General features: G+C 39.2%; 1 protein-coding gene across 1 annotated transcript in view; it reads left to right on the top strand.

The window, feature by feature from the left end:
• The window catches only part of LOC121439439 (ralBP1-associated Eps domain-containing protein 2-like), a 208,265-nt gene that overhangs the window by 149,419 nt on the left and 38,466 nt on the right, over positions 1-20,380 (top strand). Inside the window, exons 10-13 of the mRNA XM_041639940.1 lie at positions 9,055-9,127; positions 10,723-10,776; positions 15,356-15,401; positions 18,962-19,098. Of these exons, the coding sequence (XP_041495874.1) occupies positions 9,055-9,127; positions 10,723-10,776; positions 15,356-15,401; positions 18,962-19,098 (310 nt within the window). The remainder of the gene's footprint in view (positions 1-9,054; positions 9,128-10,722; positions 10,777-15,355; positions 15,402-18,961; positions 19,099-20,380) is intronic.

Below are 20,380 nucleotides of genomic sequence, written 5' to 3'. Positions count from 1 at the left end.
AAATTTGGCAAATTCCCATGATATTATATTGTTAATAGAATGCTATCTCTGTGTTCAGTGATCTTTAGCTGGGCTTTAATGAATATGAATTGGTATGATTATTGTCATTGTTATCACCACAATCATTATCACTATGAGTACTATGATGGCAATTTTTCACTTTAAAATTTTTATTTCTTCATAATTAAACACTACCATATAGTAATTATACATAGTAGCTTTTATCATGCTAATTTCACATATTCTATGATGTATTTGGATCATATTCACCTCCATTACCCTCTCTTGCGGATCTCTTCCCAACTGGTCCCCTTTCTACTTTCATGTCATTTCTTGGTGATCCAATAAGCTTGATTAGGATTGCTTACACAAACTTGGGTAAGGAGTTATCTATAGGCTCATTAATATATTACCAATGGTTACACCATGCACAATAATGGGATTCATCATATTTTTATACATAAATGCCTTTTCACTTAATATAATGATCTGCAGTTACATCCGTTTTCCTGAACTTGCCATGGTTTCACTTTCTTATGACTTGGAACTTCATTGTGTGTATGTACTGCATTTTCATTATTCATCCATGTACTGATGGGTATATAGGCTGATTCCATGCCCTTGCTATTGTGAATATCACTAAACATGGATGGGCAAATATCTCTGTAGTAGGGTATACGGTAGTTTGGGTATGTGCTCCGGCATGGTACAGCTGCGTCATGGGGTAGGGAAATCCCCACACTGCTTTCCATAGTGGCTACATTGGTTTACATTTCCATCAGCGGTATATAAGAGTTTCTTCTTCCTCATATTCTTTCTTGCCAACAATTTTTCATTTGTTTTTCTTGAAGATAGTCATTCGGATTGAGGTGATCTAGAATGCCAAAGCAATTTAATTTGCATTTTTTCTCAAATGTTTATTGGCCACTTGTACTATTTTTTTTGACACAAAGTCTAATGTTTCATGCATTGGCCTTAAACTTGCTATGATGTAACTAAGGATAACATTGAACTGTTGATCTTCCTGCCTCCATCTCCTCAACACCCGACTTTGTGTTTCTTCTTTTGAGGTCTGTTCAGTTCATTAGTTCACTTTTTGATTAAATCATTTTTTGATGTTTAATTTTCAAAAAAAATTAGTAGAAGATATTAGGTCCTTGTCTGATATATATTTTGTCTCTTCACTTTGCTAATTCTCCTTTGTACAGAAGTTTCTTTAATTTCACACAATTCTACTTGTCTCTTCTTTTTTGTGATGCTGGATAGGCAAGCACTTTATCACTGAGCTATATTCCAGTCCCCATCTTTCAGTTCTTGGGATTATTTTCTGTGTTATTATATGTTTTTCTCTAGCAGTTTCAAATCTTATATTAAGGTCTTTGATCCACTTTGAATTGATTTTGACGGGGATCTGGTTTCATTCTTCTTCATGTAGGCACCCAGTTTTTCCAGTACCATTTATAGAAGATGCTAACTTTTATTCAATATATGTTTTTGATACCTTTGCCAAAGACTATGTAGTTTAACTGTCCGGATTTATGTGAGGATGCTCTATTTAGCCCATTGCTCTACATGTCTACTTTTGTGTCAGTACCATGCCGTTTTATACTATGGATCTAAGGTTTTGTCATGCCTCTGGTATAAATCTTTCTGCTTAGGATTGCTTTTGACTAATTGGGGGTCTTACATGTTTCCATATGAATTTTAGGATTTTCTTCTGCTTTTTTGAAGAATATCATTGGGGTTTTCATGGGGACTAAATTGAATATATAGTATAGTTGGCCAATACATAAAACATGGTCAAACTCTGTATCCATTAAGGGAATATAAATCAAAACAATATTGAATTCTGGGATGCACTTGAGTTGGTAGAATGCTTGCCTGGCATGCACAGGGTCCTGGGTTTGCTCCTCATCATGCATAATCTGAATGTGATAGCACATACATTCAGTACTAGCACCTGAGAGGTGTAGTATGAGCTGCGGGCCTCTTCCCACAGCCCGGCTCCTGGCCGCCTGGCTAGCTTATACCCCAAAATAACAACACACAAACTGTATTCATTTAAACACTGCTTGGCCCACTAGCTCTAGCCTCTTACGGGCTAATTCTCATATTTTGCCTAACCCATTTTTAGTAATCTGCGTAGCACCAGTCTTACCGGGAAAGATTCAGCATGTCTGACCTGGCGGCTTGCTTCATTGCGTCTGCCCGGGAGAGGGGAGCATGGCGTCTGAGCTCACTTCCTCTTCCTCCCAGCATTCTGTTCTGTTTACTCCACCCACCTATGTTCTAACCTATCAGGGCCAAGCAGTTTCTTTACAATGACCTTCCTCCATCAGAGAGGTAGAGGCAGTATGACCAGGAGTTTGAGGCGTGCCTCACTTACATAGTGAATCTGAGGCCAGGCTGGGCTGCAAAAGATCCTGTCACAAAGCAAGCCAAAAAACATTGCATTGATATTCTATCTCGCCATAGTGAGAATGGCTGTCATCAAGAAAACAAATAACACATGTTGGTGAGGAGGTAGGGAAAAGGGAACCCCAAATAAGGTTGTTGGGAATGTAAATTACTCCAGCTATTATGGAAATCAGTACACTGGTTTCTCAAAACCTGAAAAATAGAACTGCCATGTGATCCATTTACAGCACTTCTGGATAAATACCCAGAAGAATCAATGGCAGCTTCCTATACAGATTCCTGAGAACATGTTATCATAGCACTATCCACAGTAGCTGAGCTATGGAATTAGTGTAGATGCCCATGAATGGATAAAGCAAAGGTGACATAAATACAATGAAGTGTTTGTAATTCAGTATAAAGATGAACAAAATCTGAGTATAGTGGCACACGCCTTTAATCTCAGCACTTAGGCAGAGGCAGAATGATCTTTGTGAGTTCCTCACCAGCTAGGTCTAGGGAGTCCCAGAGCATAGGTGGCATAATGAGATACTCCAACCCCCAACAGGAGAATGAATGAATGAAATTGTGCCATCTGCAGGAAAATGAATATAGCTAGAGATCATAATGTTAAATGGAATCAGCCTTCAAAAGACAAATATTGCATGTTTTCTGTAAAATGTAGTATTTAGGGAGGGAATAAAAGGGGCCATGCAGGTAATAGGAAGACTATTAGGAATGTGGAGTGGGAAAGTAGTAGAAGAGGAGCGAGGATAAGGGGTATTGAAAGGGTTAATAAGATCAAAGCACACTATGCATATGTATGGAAGCAATGAAACCCGTCCGTGCTTTGTAGAATTAGTATGAAGCAATAAAATCAATAAAAAAATTTATATAAGATTTTAATGGATAGTGATTAAATATTTGATGTTCTTCTAAATCATTACTCATTGTTCTGTCTAGAAGTCTCTTCATCTTTCACAAACACATGGAATGTGAACAGAGTTTGGTACCAGTCCTGTGGACAGCAACTCCAATATAGGTGTTTGTGTTATAAACAAACCTGTAGCTGATTCAAGTGTCAGGTCACAAGACATTTTCTGAATAATGTACTTTCCCAAGGATAGCAGAGCTGTAATCTTGTTTTTACTCTTATCAATAACTATGGATTATGGAGCTAGAGAGATGGCTCAGTGATTAAGAGCACTGACTGCTCTTCCAGTGAACCTGGGTTGGATTGCCAGCTCCCACATGGCAGCTCACAGCTGTCTATAATTCCAGGATCTAACATCTTCACACAGACATATATACAGGCAAACTGCCAGTACACATAAAATAAATAAAAATTTAAAAATATGGATTATAATAGTCCATGTTAGTTTGTTAGATTACTGTATTTTTCTTTTTAAAAATACATTTATTGAGAAATACCATGCCATGCCAATTTAAACTGCACAGTTCAGTTGTTTTTAGTGTACTGATGGAGTTGTCCAACTACCAACATAGTCTCATTGTAGTCTCTTTTAGGGAAGCAGTGAGTTTGTAGGGTTTCTTATAGGAATATAGGTGAGGAGTTACTTACAGAGTGTGGATGGTTCAAAGGCAGCTGTATCAGCATTTCAGATGACTCATGAAAGCTGCATCCCTGAAGTATAGGCACAAGACATTTTTATCACTCTGAATTAAAACCCTGTTTTCATTAGGACCCATTTGCCACACTCCCCACCACTCACCTCTGATGATCGATCACATGTCAATTAATTAATTAGTTAATTAATTAATTGTGGGTGGATGGGTGCACATGCCATGACATCAACATGGAGGTCAGAGGACAGCTTGCAAAGCCAGTTATTTCTCTTTACAGTGTGGAGCCTGGGGATTGAACTCGGGTCTTCAGACTTGGCAGCAAGTGATTTTACCCACTGATCTATCTCCCTGGCTCCCACTAACCTTTCTGTTTCTGAATTAGTCTATTCTGAACATTTAATATAAATAGGATAATAGTGTATGTGTGGTTTGTGAGTGCATTTTTTACTTAGTATAGTGTTTTAAAGGTACCACATTTATTTTTGGTGTGGAATAGTTTTTATTGTATGAATATCCCGTATTTTGTTTAGTTCTCTCTCCTTGTATATTTTGGCTATTATGAACCTACATGTGTAAGTTTTTGTGTGGGCAATATGTTCGATTCTCTTTTCAATATATTTACTAGTGGAATTGTTGGGTTGTACCACAGCTGTGTTTTAAGGAACCACCAAACTGCTTCCCAAAGCAACTGTATTATTTCAATTCCCCATCCATAAATGTCTGAATTTCTTCATATTCCCACTAACCATTGTGTAGATGGAAGTTTTTGTCCTGCCCATCCCATAGCTGTTCAGTCCCAAAGAAGCACATAGAGGCTTATATTAATTATAAACTGTTTGGCCTAATTAGCTCAGGCTTATTATTCATTATGTAAACAGAGACTGTGCTTTCATTTTCTCTCCACTCAGACCCAAATAATCACAAAGAAACTATATTAATTACAACACTGTTTGGCCAATGGTTCAAGCATATTTCTAACTAGCTCTTACATCTTAAATGAACCCATACTTCTTATCTATGTTTAGTCATGTGGCTTGGTACCTTTTCTCAGCAAAACATTCTCATCTTGCTTTCTCTGTGTCTCTGCCTTTTCTCTTCCCAGAATTTTCCTAGTGTGATTGCCCCACCTGTACTTCCTGCCTGGCTACTGGCCAATCAGCATTTTATTAAACCAATATGAGTGGCAAATCTTTACAATGTACAAGAGCATTATCCCCACAACTCCCTTGTTCCTGCCATTTTCATTTTGACCATTCTAGTGGTATGCAGTTATATCTTATTATGGTTTCAGTTTGAAAATGATCAGTGTTGTTGAATGTTTCTTCATGTGTTTGTTAGCCATTTGTGTATTTTCTTTGGGGAAATAGCTATTAAATCTTGTGTCCATTTTTATTTGCTTTTTTATTTGTTTTTGATGTTTTAAGCAAGTACTTTACCACTGAGCTATATCTTCAGCGAGATTTTTCAGTGATTTTATTATCTGCATTTTTTTTGTCCCTAGGCCATTTTTTTTTCTCTAATGTGGTTCAGGTAGGAGAAGACAATAAAAGAAATGCACTTTTGTCTGGTCATGTTTGTATTGCCAACTGTTTGCTATGTTAAGACTGGAGAATCATAAGCTCAAGACCATTCTGGGCTATGAAGTGATTTTTAAGGCTTGCCTGGGAAACTTAATGAGACTTTATCTCAAAAGACAACAGCAGAGCAGGTTGGGGGTAGAGTTTGGTGGTATAGCCACTTGCCTAGAATGCTATGAGACTCTAGGTTCAATCCCTAGCACTGTAAAAAAATAACTTCTTCAATAATTTACTGGAGACAATAGATGGTAAATAGGAAATTATTTCTGGGGGTTTCATTGGAATGTGGAGAATCACCTATTAGGATAGGAATGCATGCCATGTCAAACAGGCTTAAGGATGTGTTAGCTGCCCTTTCAGAAGGAGCAGTTAAAATGTAGATGTGGACTGTGTTTTATCCTACAGAAAAATGATACCACATAAATCAGAAAGTGAGAGGGCCTTGTGAGATTTCCTCCTTCCACATTGGAATGTCAGCTGATGTTGTCATTGGCTTATGTCTAGATGAAGAACTACAGGAAATGAATGACTGCTGAGAGAAGGACCAGATCCCTGATAGGTTATCCAGTACCGAGTACTCAGCCCGAAACATCTGTACATACAAGCACCACTAGATGGATTTAGCAGGCTGTGTCATATATCCATATATCCTTATGATCATAAAATAATTATGAAAGAAGGCAAGGTCACAAATTTGAAAGGGAATAGGGAGGACATAGGAATTGGAGGAGGAAATCATGTGGTAGAAATGATATAAACATAACACATATATGAAATTCTCTTTTTTATTTTTATTTAACCTTTTTCATTTTACATACCAACCCAAGTTCCCTCTCCCTCCCCCTCTCCTGCCCCCTTCTCACCCCTATCCACTCCTCAGAGGGGGTAAGGCCTTCCTTGGGGAGTCAACTAAGTAGCTGTTTCTGTGGTTTCCCCATCATGATCTTGACCCCTCTTGCTCATATGATCTCTCTTCCCTCTCTTCATCTGAACTTCAGGAGCTCATCACAGTGCTTGGCTGTAGACCACTACATCTGTTTCCATCAGTTACTGGATATAGGTTCTATGATGACAGTTAAGGTAGTCACTAATCCGATTACAGGGGAAGACCAGTTGGGGCACCCTCTCCACTATTGTTTAGGAGTCTTAGCTGGAGTCATCCTTGTGGATTCCTGGGAATTTCCCTAGTAGCAGGCTTCTCCCTAGCCCCATAATGACTCTCTCTATCAAGCTATCTCTTTCATTGCTTTCCCTCTCTATCCCTCCCCCAACTGGGTCATCTTGATCCCTCATCTTCCCAGGAGATCTTAACTATTTCCCCTTCCTGGGGCCCTTCATGTGTGTCCTCCTTTTGACCTAATTTTTCTGGGGTTGTAGATTGTAGCCTTGTTATCCTTTGCTGTCTGTTTATTTATTTATTTTTTTTTTCTGAAGCTGAGGACCGAACCCAGGGCCTTGCGCTTGCTAGGCAAGCGCTCTACCACTGAGCTAAATCCCCAACCCCTGCTGTCTGTTTAATATACAGCGTTTGTCTTTCTAGGTCTGGCTTACCTTACTCATGATGTTTTTTTTTCTAGTTCTATCCATTTGCCTGCAATTTTCAAGATGTTGTTTTTTTTTTTACTGCTAAATAATACTCCATTAAATTAAAAACGAAGGGAAAGATTATTTGGAACTTCATGTACACAAAGTTAAACATGGCCATTTCAAGAAATGCAGCTCAACTTTCCTCTGCATCCTAGAATTTAAACAATATCCATGAATGTATAATTCAGTTACCATTTGGTTTCAGTGAACTTATTGGGATAGCCTTGGAAATGTTATAATTTTTGCTATCTTCTACACAGAAAATATTTTCCAGTTTATCACATAACTCAGTGGATATGGTAGATGTATGTATAGTAATTTCTCTGCAGTTGTACATAGAAGCTTTTTTACTTTAAAGTGAGTTACTATATATATAGTATAAAAGTGATTTTAATTTCTTTTCAAGACAGGGTTTCTCTGTAGCTTTGGAGCCTGTCCTGGAACTCTCTGTAGACCAGGCTGGCCTCAAATTCAGAGATCCACCTGCCTCTGCCTCCCGAGTGTGGGATTAAAGACATGTGCCACCACCACCCAGCCATAAAAGCAATATTAACACTTAAAGAATCACCTAGATGTGGAATGTTAGACCTTTGATCAGGTTACCAACAAAATACTGTAAACTTTTATTTTCGAACAATTGAAAACTAGAAGCATGGATTATCCCTGTGGTTGTTTGAGTTCTGAGACACAAACTAGAGTTAATCATTGGACACCAAATACCTCTATGAAATTAGTCACCTTCTTTTGCATTTTTAAATTAATCTCTAAGTTTCAGATATGTTCAAAATGTATGTAATACTAAAGTACATTTGGCAACAAGTCATCCTGTAGCTTTTTTCTCCAGCTACCTCGCCATTCTTCCATTCTTAGATACCTTTACAGACCTTAAACATAAATATAACACAAGTATGAATATATATTATCCTCTAGTCACAGCAAAGGTCTTAGAGCACATATTTTCCAGATTTGAGATAGACCAATATAATTACATGTTTATGATGTTTTGATACATGTATAGAGACATACACACATGGTTAAACAGTTACCACGGTCAAAGCCAATAGTTCCCCCATCACCTCACACAGTGACTTGGTTTCAGTGGAGATTTAAGATCTTTTCTCCGGGTAGTTTTTAAGCATAATACATTTCTAATACTGTAGTTAGGGTATGTATTGGGGGACCTTATTGAAAATAAATCTATTATTAAACTTTCAACTATTTTAAAACAATTCATATGTGATCAGTTTGGATATTCAGCTTATTAGTATACTGAAGACTTTTCTCTTTGATGAGCTAGGTGTATTTTTTTTGAGACACAGTCTCTCTATGTAGCCTTGACTGTCCTGGAACTTACTCTGTAGACCAAACTGTTTACAAACTCAGAGATATGCCTTCCTCTGCCTCCCAAGTGATTAAAGGTATATGCCACTGTGCCCTGATTTGTGGAAATTTTTGATTTGTTCATTAGTATTTTTTTCTCTATCACAAGGAGGCTGAACATCTAATACAAAGTAGCTCCTGGCAAATACTCCCACTATAGGGTCATTATCATAGCCTCTTCCTGTTTGTGAAAAAGTTTATAAATGCCAGGTTGGTACCTGGATGACTGCACAAAAGTAAAAATATTCTCTGGTTGAATCCCACTCAAAATTCAAATTTAATGTAAGATTCATTAATATGCTTTAATTTGAATCTCTGTTTCTCAAATCTATTTCTTTCCTCTACGTATATAAATATTTTAGTGTAAATTTACTTATGCCTCATCAGAAAACCAAATTAATAAAATAGTATTAAATGTCAGGACTTACTAAAGACATTAATTTTGACATGAACTATAACCTTTAAAACATATCTACTTATTGCTTAATTTTTATTTCAACACATATAATTAATTTTCTTTTCCAAGAAGACATCTGTTAAAGACATGGCTGACTTTCCTGTTCCTACCCAAGATGCGACTACTGGTGATGACAAACAAGGTATGAAAAGAACTAGTTTTATTCTTATAAGGATGCCTTCCTGTGTTTCATCATCTATTTCTCCTGGAACAGCTTCCAATCATATGAGGACTGCCCTCAGAATGTATACTCATTTGGGTAGATTGTGTAGTTTAAATTGTCAGAAGCCTGTGGTTCACAATGTTGCAGTATGACTTTCAGTTTCTGAATCACCTTAATTCATTCATTTTTTGTTGTTGTTGTTTTTTCGAGACAGGGTTTCTCTGTAGCTTTGGAGCCTGTCCTGGAACTAGCTCTGTAGACCAGGCTGGTCTTGAACTCATAGAGATCCACCTGCCTCTGCCTCCTGAGTGCTGGGATTAAAGGCTTGTGCCACCACTGCCAGCTCATTGGTCATTGTTAATCTTATGGTACTTTGACACCAGACATTGGATTCTGTTCCCATAGTTAGGAAACAGAAATAATTGGAGGATTAATATCTAGTATTGGCATAAAGGATTTGACAAAATAAACCACCATTAGTATACATTTGTATACAGGTCTAATCCATTAAGAAGTTCTTTCAGATAATGTATCAATCCTAAAGCTTTATGTATTTCTCATTGGTCTAGTGCTTATAGAGGTATGATATGGAGCCTGGTTTCAATTTCCTTGTTTTACTGGGTACTGAGAAGGCATGCAGCATAGTGAGTGTCTAGTGCTAGAGATACCCTCAGGCATGGGGATTAGTTGGACTGCCATATCCAGAAGTGCAGGCAGGACCCTCTCCTCTAAACCCTGTAGTTTGTGTGATCCTTGTAGAATTTTCCAGTTCCTTCCTCATATACCTTGTTATACACAGACCTCACAAATCTAGTGCTTTTGAAATCACTTAACATTTAGAAATAAGCAGCTGAGCTCAGGCAGGCAGTATGAATCATCTACTTGTACAAGAAGAAAAAGAACTGGGACAGGAACCAAGATTTTCTGTCTTAAGCCAGTATTCCATCTGTTACATCAATTTACCACTCACAAGTGGGAGAAGCCTGTCTGAAGGGAAGCCATTTTAGGTTTTATTGTTGAGCCCTGCCATTAATTCAGCCTCACAGAGACGTTAAACATGAAAAAGAAGCTTCCATTAAGCACCAATGGTTTCATACTTTCGATTTAAATATTCGTTTAGAAGACTCAAGTGGAACTAGACGTTATCTGCAGTTGATCACTCTCCTAACTTGTGAGTCTTTGCCTTGACTGCAAAGCTCTAAAAATATTGAAACTTGAGTTTAAATCCCAAACAGTCTCCTGTTGTTGATTTGGCTGTTAGGAAGGAAAGTGGGAGAAATTTGGGATGCTTTTTGATAATATCCTTCCTAACCACTCGTGGCTGTCTCTCTAGAAACTTGAAAATAGACCTTCCTTCTGTAGGTGGAGAGCCTGTTCCCACGCTCTGTGAGGTTTCTTGTGTTCTAGAAATGCTACAGCAATTTCTAGAGGGTTGTAAGATTTTGTAACTCATGGATAGGGATTATTTGTTTTAATGTCATCTATCTCAGAAATAAAATTTCACAAGGCTTTTGTTTTCTTTTTCTTCTCCTTTCTCTTTCTTCTTGCTTAAACATGAAACAAAATACTACTAGCTTTGAAAAGTACTGTTAACGAACCCTTACCGAAGGACGTGTCTGAGGATACAGGTAGGAGAAAACCATTTTAATGTATTCTCTCTCTAATAATTTCTAAATTAAGAAGCTTCAGCTGTTTGATGACTTGAAGATTGTTGTGTCTGTGATGGTGTGTCTGTCTGTCTCTAGATCTTTGGCTTGTGTCTTCTTACAAGCATTATGTGTTCTGCCCTTTCCCTCTCTTCAGAAGAGGGTGAATTTCGATTTCAGTCAGTTTGAATTTAGGAGTATACAATCAGGACACCTTAGAATTTCAGTGATCCTGTGTTTTCTTTGTAAATTAAAGAACTCGTAAGGTGGATTAACCTGAGGTCCAGAGTTGGTATTTTCCATTGCCAAACTGTCAATCTTAAATATCTTTATAATCCTTCCCTACCAGGAAGGTAGTGCTTAAACATGGAGTAGATTCCAGGGGAAAAAGGGAGAAGTCGTGCTAGTCAGTTTCGTGTAGAAGTAGAAATGTGACTGAGAAACAGTGTAGAATGTTTGGGCCTGTGTTTTCAGTTCTCTCTTTAAAAACCTATTTATTTACTTAATTTTATGTGTAGGTGTGTGTGTGTGCATGTGCACGTGCCTGTGTGTGCTCCTGGGTGTATGTATGTGTCTTGTGTATGTACAGTGCCCATGGAGGTCAATAAGAGGTGTTGAATCCCCTGGAACTGGAATTACAGGTGGTTGTAAGCTTCCGTATGGGTGCTGCAAAAACTAATCCCAAGGCCTCTGCAAGTCCAGTAAGGTCTCTTAATTGCTGAGTCACCTCTTCTGCCCCCTGTAGCTCTCTGAATGGAGCCAACACTGAAGCAAGTTGGACCATGTTAAAAATCAAGTGGCTCCAGAAAGCTGAAGCTTATGCTGCTATAAATGTTTCCCAAATACTAGCGTCATTTGAAGTTTAAAAACAAGATTAGGGTGGAGAAAGAGGAAGAAAGAAGAGATTAAGGAGAACTGGGCAGGAAAAATCGCCAGTCTCCCTCCCCCACCCCAGGTGATTCTGGTATGTGGCCTATTTGGAAGCCACTACCTCCAAAAAACAAATGCTACAAAATAGGAAATCATGATGGTAAATCAATCACGACTCCAAAATCCGAAGGAATTCTCAAGCCCCATTTTGTCTTTTGAAACATTTGGATCCATTCATCACAGGGGAAATACTCTATTTGTATAGGCCAAACACCTGCGGCCAATTCTTAGCGGCTCTGATTTCAGATGGTAAGGTGGATGTTCTGCAGTTTTTGTAAATTTCATGACACAGTGCTAGTAAAAGCTATTTCAATTTGGAGTGTTAAATTAATGCTTTTCCCATAGGCTTTGAGAATCCTAAATCTTTCTATTTGTTCCAGAGATTTCAGTATGAGATCAAATGTTTTTTGAGACATGAGCCTCAATTCTCATTTTTAACATTCTTTACTAGGACTTGGCACCACCAGATAAAACCTAACAGGTGTGCCACAGCACATGAAGTCTATCTAAATTTGCTTCACTCTGCCTGGGAACATGCTGTGTGTGTTTTGATTTATTCTTCCCACTGCTGCCCCCTTCTGGATGTGACTCAATCACTCGTCTCAAACATATTTAACAGCCTATTTCCGGGGAAAACAACACAGTGTTCCCCTGGGAGACAGGAGAGTCACAACGGGGTAATTATATTTCCGAATGGTAGTCAGTGTACTGGAGACAGTTCCTCTAGTTCCGCTGCAGCCTTTTAGAAGGTCAGTCATTAATTAAGTCTGTGTTCTCTTCCCTTTTTCATTTCCCGGAAAGATGATGGAAGATGACATGCCTGGCATGTTCCAGGAAGTTGACATTTTCCGCTCTCTCCAGCTAAATGAGAAGCTGTGATTCATTCATTGGCTTTTGCTTGAGCTTGCAACACAATGTGCCCTTGCTGTTTGTGCAGGTACTCATCTGAGCCATGAGTATCAGTGGGGAGCGGAGGTGGGCTGTCAGGGTGGTGGATGGACGACTTAACTACACTAGTACTGTTGAGGCTTTTGTAGTCTGCAACCTGAGTCGGCTACTAAGCTGCGCTTTGGCTATATCTTTGTAGAGAGAAGGAAAAGCATGTCTGTGCTTTGCTTAGTATGCATGGTGGTGATAATAATGATAACGGTGAAGGTGATATGGTGGGTGATAGACGGGGTACCAAGTCATCAGGGAATGGAGACTCCTTGTGAAGCATTCATTTCTTACATACTCTTGCCCTTTTAGTTGGTGAGCGGATATGTGTTAGGGGAGTCTAAGAGATTTCATACCCATGTTCCATTCTAGCCTAATTCAGCCACACACAGTGCACAATAGTAGTTTTCATCTTGCTTTTGTGTCACGGCAAGGTGTTCCTCCTCAGTGTGGTCTCCAGCCTGCTCTGGGCAGTTCCGGGTGCTGTTCCACTGTTAGTGACCATCATTGGCCTTGTGCAGTGCAGCAGATCCCCCTTTCCTCTCCCCTTTCCTCATCTCCTGCAAGGAACTAAATTCAGAGTTCAGAATATTAGGACCTTTAATTTACACTTTGCAATTCTGCAGGACATTCACTTTTCCTAGGACTCCAGCCTTCTTTTTTTTTTTGTCCCCGTGAGAGAGGGACTTGCTTAATAGGTGAGGAAAGGCAAGTTCATCTGTTTAGTGACATGAGTAGGAGGAGCACCTGGGGTCTCTGGACCCCCAACCTACTTCCTGGTCCTTTGTCCATTGCTCATCCACACCGCTACTATGTCTGTCTGCCTATCTTTCATTAGCAGAGCTCACCCTAACTTCCACACCCATCCCTGCACCAGCACAAAGATAAAGACAAACGACAAGGGAATTAACGGTTCCTGCGGTCTGCTGGTGTGGGAAACAGTGTTTTAACATGGCTAGGACTTTTGCTAACTGATTATTTCTGGAAAGCAGTGAGGCCTGAAGGAGAAGAACACAGAGGAACAGTGGTGGGCCTGGTCACAGGCCTGCCTCCAGCACTGCAGTTGGCTTCCTAGCTCTAGGGCAATCTTTTTGACTGAGAGAGAGAGGGGAGGCCCTGTTCTTTGCTGCCTGGAGTTGGTAGGAGGTAAGGAGGTGTTGGTTCTTCTTTGCCCAGGTGTGGGGTCGTGATATGAACAGGAAGAGTCTCAGTCTTTTTGGCATTTCCATACTCTTGTTGATGGGAAGGGGGCTCTTGCAGCATTGCAGTTGGAAGCTGAAACATGCCTTTTCTCACTGCAGCAAGCCAAATGCTTAGGTCAGGAGAAATGGCTCCTTTTATGCAGCTGACCACATGTAAGGAGAGGCTCTTTCTCTTGGGAGTTTGCTTTGTTGTGCCTTGCTGGCATTTATGAGAATTTTCAGCTCCCCTTTCTGCTTTGCTTGTCTAACCCAAGGGTTTTAATGATCATCATCAATCTAGGCTGCTTTCTATCAGAGGAGGCTTTCATCTTTGGAGCAGTGTAAATGAGCAGGGAAACACTTTCTTTTGGATAAATATGTGAAACAAAGAAACAAATTATATTCTCCCCATAAGCAGCACTCTTGCTGTGAATTTTTATGGTGAAAACTTGCAGTGTTTGCAAAACCATAGCAGAGCTCTGAGCTTCTAAAGGCACTTTCCACAAATGAGTGGGCCACAAAAAGAGGACTGATGTTTTTGTAAGTTTCTAATTACACCTCACAACTTCTGATGGGAAAGTGGGCTCTGTGGGTGATAGTAGTGAGCATATTAGCTTCTGATTTGGGTTTGATGAGGAAAAGAATGGTTGAAACATGTTTGAATGATTCTATTTCATAGTTCTTGTCTGGTTCTGTCACAGAGACAAGGAAACAAGACTATTTTCTCTTTCTTTTTTATGGAGGGAGGTTTTTGAGATATGGTCTTACTCTGTAGCTTAGCCAGGCTATTCTGGAACTTACTGTGCAGCCCAGTTTGCTCTCCAAACCATGGTGATCTCTCTGAACTTCCTGAGTGCTAGGATTATAAGCATGAGCAACCACACTGGACAGGGATATTTTCTTAGAGGAAAAGCTTCACACCTTCTTCTAATTTCTTTGTAAGAGCTCAGCTTTCTTGTGACCTTGGTGCTCTGCGTGCACACACACTTTTTTTTTTGAGACAGGGCCTCATTAATTAGCTTTGGCTGGCCTAGAATCCAATTCCAGGTATTAGCCATTACATCTAACTCTGGTAATATTATATATTTCAAGAAAATATGGAGCTAGATCTATTTCTTCCTAACCTGGAATACTAGTTTTAAGTCTATTATTAGGCTATCAGGAGATACCAAGAAGCTCTCAGGTGGGAATCTATCATTATATCAAAAGATAACCTCTTAAGTGGGTTGTCTTTTTATCTTGGAATGTCTCCATTAATCCATTCAGACTTGAGAATGACCTCTCAATCTCAATGAAAGAAAACATGCTGGATTTCTCTCCTTTTCTTTGCACCTTTAGCTTTAAAAGTAAAATCAGAGAATTATCAAAGTGTAGAAGCCCTTGAGTTTTCCACATGGATACATCAACCTCAGTTTTACTTGTTGCTGTGTTCTGTAATAGCCCAACTGCTACTTCCACCCTGATTAACAGAGAAATGAAAACCCAAGCAACCAACAAATAATCTTTTGTTTCAGCAACTTCTAAGGACTGCAACAGTCTCAAAGCAAGACCAAGATCCAGGTAGTGTTTATTTAATTTCTAAATTAAATTTCATTTAATTAAGATGTCTTTTGTGCCCTGCCCCTGCCTAGAATACAATCCTGGACCCCACACCCAAATCACTGTCTGCTCTGCCTTCAGACTTAAATCTAAAGACATGGGTCATTTCACTCCTTTGTGAATGGCCTGCCTTGATTAATCTAGTGATGCTGGAAAGCCTCTTAGCCTTTGTGGGCATCAGTGCTACAAGATGGTGGCTATTGTTATCTGGACCCCTGACAGGAAGTAGTTTGTGTAAAATGATTGAGTTGGGGAAGGATGATAAGTAATAGGGGTATAGCTCTGTTAAGAGGGAAATAGGGCTAAAAGGTAACAAAGTTTCTGTGAATATGAACACCCAAGCAGTAAGAAGTCTGGGACATAAAATCTAGAGAAGGGAAAATGTTTATGACTTCAAGGAGACACCGTGCTTCAGGTAAGCATTACTTAGGATCTGTTTGAGCCATTCTTAGTGCCTCTTCTCAGCTTTATGTTTTTAAAATAGTCATGAGCAAAAGAGAAAAAATCAAGAGAGCAGAGTCATGGCTGTTGTCAGACCTGGAAAAGAGGAGCAGAGTGGACATACAGAGACACAGAGTTAGTCCGCCAAAGACAGGAAATGTTGCTGCCACTTTAATGCAGTAGAGCTGCTGTGTAAGATAGACTACCATGTGGGTTTTTTTTTTTTTTTTGAGTTTTACTTTAACCCTTTGTGACTTTTTTCCTCCTTCAGCTTCAGGTCCTCTATCCCCCTCCCCCAAAGTGGATTTAAACCGCATCACATTTTATGCTCTTGAAATTTAAGTACATGGACTGGAGAGATGGCCTAGTTGTCAAGAGCACTGCCTATTCTGAGTTCAATTCCTGAAAACCACATGGTAGCTCACCACCAACTGTAATGATTTCTGGTGCCCTCTTCTGGCCTGCGGGCACACATGCAGGCTGAGCACTATAGATAATAAGTAAACAAATTTTTTGAAAAAAGAAATCTAAGGACATACTGTCTCAATGTAAATCAAAGAGTTGAGGTTCTCTTTTCTTGTTCATATAAGCCACAAATACCTATATTCATATATATTTTTGAGCAATAACTTACTTGAGTAGGAAGAAAAGAAGGGTGACCATATTTACTCTCTGTTTTTTTTTTTTTAAAAGGATTGTCAGGTTTTTTAAAAGGATTGGCAGGTTCTTTAGCTTTTTATAATAAGAAAAGCTTTCCATAAATTGCAGAAATGAACTGATATATACCTTATTAGTCATAAATTGAGCTTCATAAATATAGTTTTTGTTGAGTTCATATTTCCTCAAAATGAGTGAAATTATAAAATCTCAAAGGCATATGCTCCACTAGTAATGGCCTAGACAAATATTATATATTATTATTTTAGAAGTTGGCCTCCTAGTCCAATTTACATGATTACATTTTTCTCATTTCTAACTGGCTATTTACTGAGATGAAGAGTGGCAAACCATATTCTCATTTTTTCCAAATGGGAAGGACTTATAGAAAAAAGGAAAAGAGGAAAAATTAACATTCTGATGTTATTTTATCTCTCATTTGCCAATTCCTTGCACAGTATGTTTTACTTGACCACAGTCCTGCCACACAGTCTCACTTATCTGGTATTCAGTACCTTTCTATGTAAAAATATAAACACAAAGTTCATATATGGAAAGGAGGTTATGGCAAAGTATGTATATGTGTGTACACACAGACTATTACACATAAGTTAATTCTCTTTGGTTCTGTTTGACAATGCTAAGGAAATTTTCCCTTTGTTATTGCCTGTGTTTCTCTCATCTGTCTGGCCAGATACAGAACTAGGACCAACCCAAGAGCATGCTACGTACCACTATTACCATTGTCTTAAACATTGTGTCCTTACAAGACAAACAAAAACTATAGTCACCACAGAGAAACCTTGGGAAACTTTTTGTAAAATAAAACTCTTGCCTAGCAACAGTTAATTATGAATTGGACCTTATGGGACTGTTCCCCTGCTGAACTATTGGTTACTGATAAATTCTGGAGGATGAGCCGTCATTGTCTATAGTTGTGTGCCCACTGAAGACTTCACTACATACCAATGGATGGTTCCAAGCCCACAGTCACGCACATAAACCACAGTGGGTCTTATAAACAAAAAAAAAAAAAACAAAACAAAAAACAACCCCCCCAAAACCTCATAAATGTGGGCAGGAGACTTGAGCGAAAACAGGGATAATAGGAAGGGGGAATTAGAGAGTGGGCTGTAATAATCTGATGCACTTTATACATATATGAAGTGGTCAAAGAACACACTTAAAGTTAAAAACAAAACTTTGCTTTGTCAAAAACATTACCCAAACTAAAGGGGTTTAATAGCCATTGATCAACTCTAATTCAGGAATAACTACTATAATAGCTAAATACAGAAACCAGTTTCCTGAAGATAATTTCTTTCTCAGCTGTATCTGTGATTCAGAGGTCATTTTCTGCTTTGACATGACATCAGCTGAGAACTTGAATAGAAGAGATGGACACATCCTCCACGCTTTTCCTAATCATATCAGGAGCCTGGCCTTATCACAAGACCAAAGTATGAAGTTAAATTAGTGCAGAAAAAAGTAGGTTACCAGTAAATATACTAGCTGTTACTTCAGGAAGATTTATTTTCTGTTTCATGAGCACTGAAGCAACATCTCAAAAACTGAAACAGAAACAGATTGGAGTTTGCAACATTATATCTTTTCTTTCATTTTTTTTTTTTTTTGCTTTTTCGAGACAGGGTTTCTCTGTGGCTTTGGAGCCTACCCTGGAACTAGTTTTGTAGACCAGGCTGGTCTCAAACTCACAGAGATCCGCCTGCCTCTGCCTCCTGAGTGCTGGGATTAAAGGCGTGCGCCACCATCGCCCGGCTTTTTCTTTCATTTTCTTTAAATGCCATTATTATAGTGTCAAAAGTCACCAAGTTAGCTGTGCCTTGTTACACTTTAAAGAAGGTTAAAATTAAGCCTTTGCTTTGAAAATTCCATAAAACACTTATTTCTCAGGGCAAGACTAGCTAACCCCCTGAAGCTGATTGATGTGTTTCTCTTTCCTAAGCGTCATTTGTGGCATAACCCTTGCATTTGAGTTCTTAGTCACAGCATGGCTGTCCCCACTCCATATGTGCTTGCCATCACACTGCAAGTAAACCAAAGTTTTGAAATCAGTTAATACCATGAAGCACTTCTCCTATAACACAGAAGTGTGCAAGCTGAAAGGCTTACACACTATTCTTATTAGCAAGTATACCAGAAACAGATTGGAATTTATACTTTTGGAAAGAGTATAAATTAAGGAATATGGCTTAATAAGGGCAAAAGATCCCAGTCATGGCTGAGTTTGGACAGTTATTGTATGCAGTGACATTTAAAGGACAGCAGGACTTATAGCTGCTCTTCGACAGCTTGTCTGTCCTCTACATTCATTTTGACTTTGGGGTGTTTTCTATTTCAACCCAATTTCAGGGAATAAAGTTCTCCTCTTTCCCCTCTGACCTTCCCTTATTTTGCTACAGATCTTACTCTAGCACCTCCATAGAAGAGACCATGAAAAGGGGTGAGGACCCTCCCACCCCACCACCACGGCCACAGAAAACCCATTCCAGAGCCTCCTCCTTGGATCTGAATAAAGTCTTCCAGCCCAGTGTGCCAGGTGAAGTGCTGCCCTCCCACCTAAGCCCTTCCCTTTCCTGCTGGAGCCAGTATATGTCTCTGCTGCAAAGGCCTCCGTGTGTCAGGGAAAAGAGCAGACAGACCTGGCAGTTTTCCTGGTCATGCAAATCTTTATGTTGCTGTGATATTCTTGGGCAGGAAAATTCCCAGACAGATACATAGCATATGGGTCTGGAGACTTGCCCACACTGCCGAGGAGGAAGAATGATGAAGTGCTTCTTTACTAAGAGAACAAAAATGCTTCAACTCCAGGCAGCTCTCAGTATGCTTGGCTGCCGTCTTATCCTCTCTATATTGTAATTTGTAAATAAGATGACTGGCATTTTCCTGAGACATTGTGTGGTTCTTCAGGGTAAGAGCTTGTGATAGGCACCTAGTCAAAATTTTCTATGGCAGTATATCCATGTGTTCTTAGGGTTCAATGCAGAAGACTCCAAATCTGACTAATGCTTGGGTGGAGGGTTCTTGTGGGTGGGCTGCTCTTGGGTTTCTGGGATTTTTTTTTTTGAGGCTACAACTGTATTGGGCCTGAGAGGTGTCAGAGAGGATTGCTCTTTCCCTTACTTCCTGTGAGGTAGGCTAAGTCCTAGGAAAGCCAAGGAGCAAAACATAAGAGACATGCCATCGCTTCTGGTGACAGCATAGATAGCACTGTCTCAGTTGTCCTTTGGTGAGCTGCAAGGGTCTTTCCACTGGTGTATGTAAGTGAACCATCAATATGACTTCCTGAAATGTTTTCTCAATCTGTGTGCAGTTTAAACCAAGGCAGACTTGGCTGCCAGCGATGTGTGGATTATTCCCCTTTCTACTAAAACAGAGAGTCTCATTGGCCTTCCCATTAGCATGATCTCAGTGTCCTGGCAGTGCTCAGAATGTTTCACTCATTCTAATAATGTATTCTACTAATAGTAAAGCTATAGATTATGTTTTAATATACTCAAATCTGAAACTCCCTATGAAACTGATTCCCTGCAGTGAGTTCATCAGATAAAAATTCCCCCCTCCATACTTCAATCCAAATTCTGAGATAAATTCATTGTGACTCATCTCTAGGGTAAGAGTAGCCATGGGTGATGATGTTATGAAAATTTCACTTGATTATAAGATTAGGAACTAGAAGACTCTACTATGGCTGCAAGATGATTAAAATAATCTGGAGAGCTGTTTCAGTATCTTTCCCTTGCAAGAACTGAGAATGGAAATGTATATGTGCCTGAGAGTGAGCTAATCTTTGTGCCTCAGTTTCTTTATCTTTAAAGTAA

The sequence above is a fragment of the Microtus oregoni genome, unplaced genomic scaffold (assembly GCF_018167655.1).
Source record: "Microtus oregoni isolate MIOR12 unplaced genomic scaffold, Mior012 000061F_ref0000440, whole genome shotgun sequence".
Classification (NCBI taxonomy): Eukaryota; Metazoa; Chordata; class Mammalia; order Rodentia; family Cricetidae; genus Microtus; species Microtus oregoni.
Note: the sequence above shows the minus strand (reverse complement) of the source record. Positions and strands in the feature narration are given on the sequence as shown.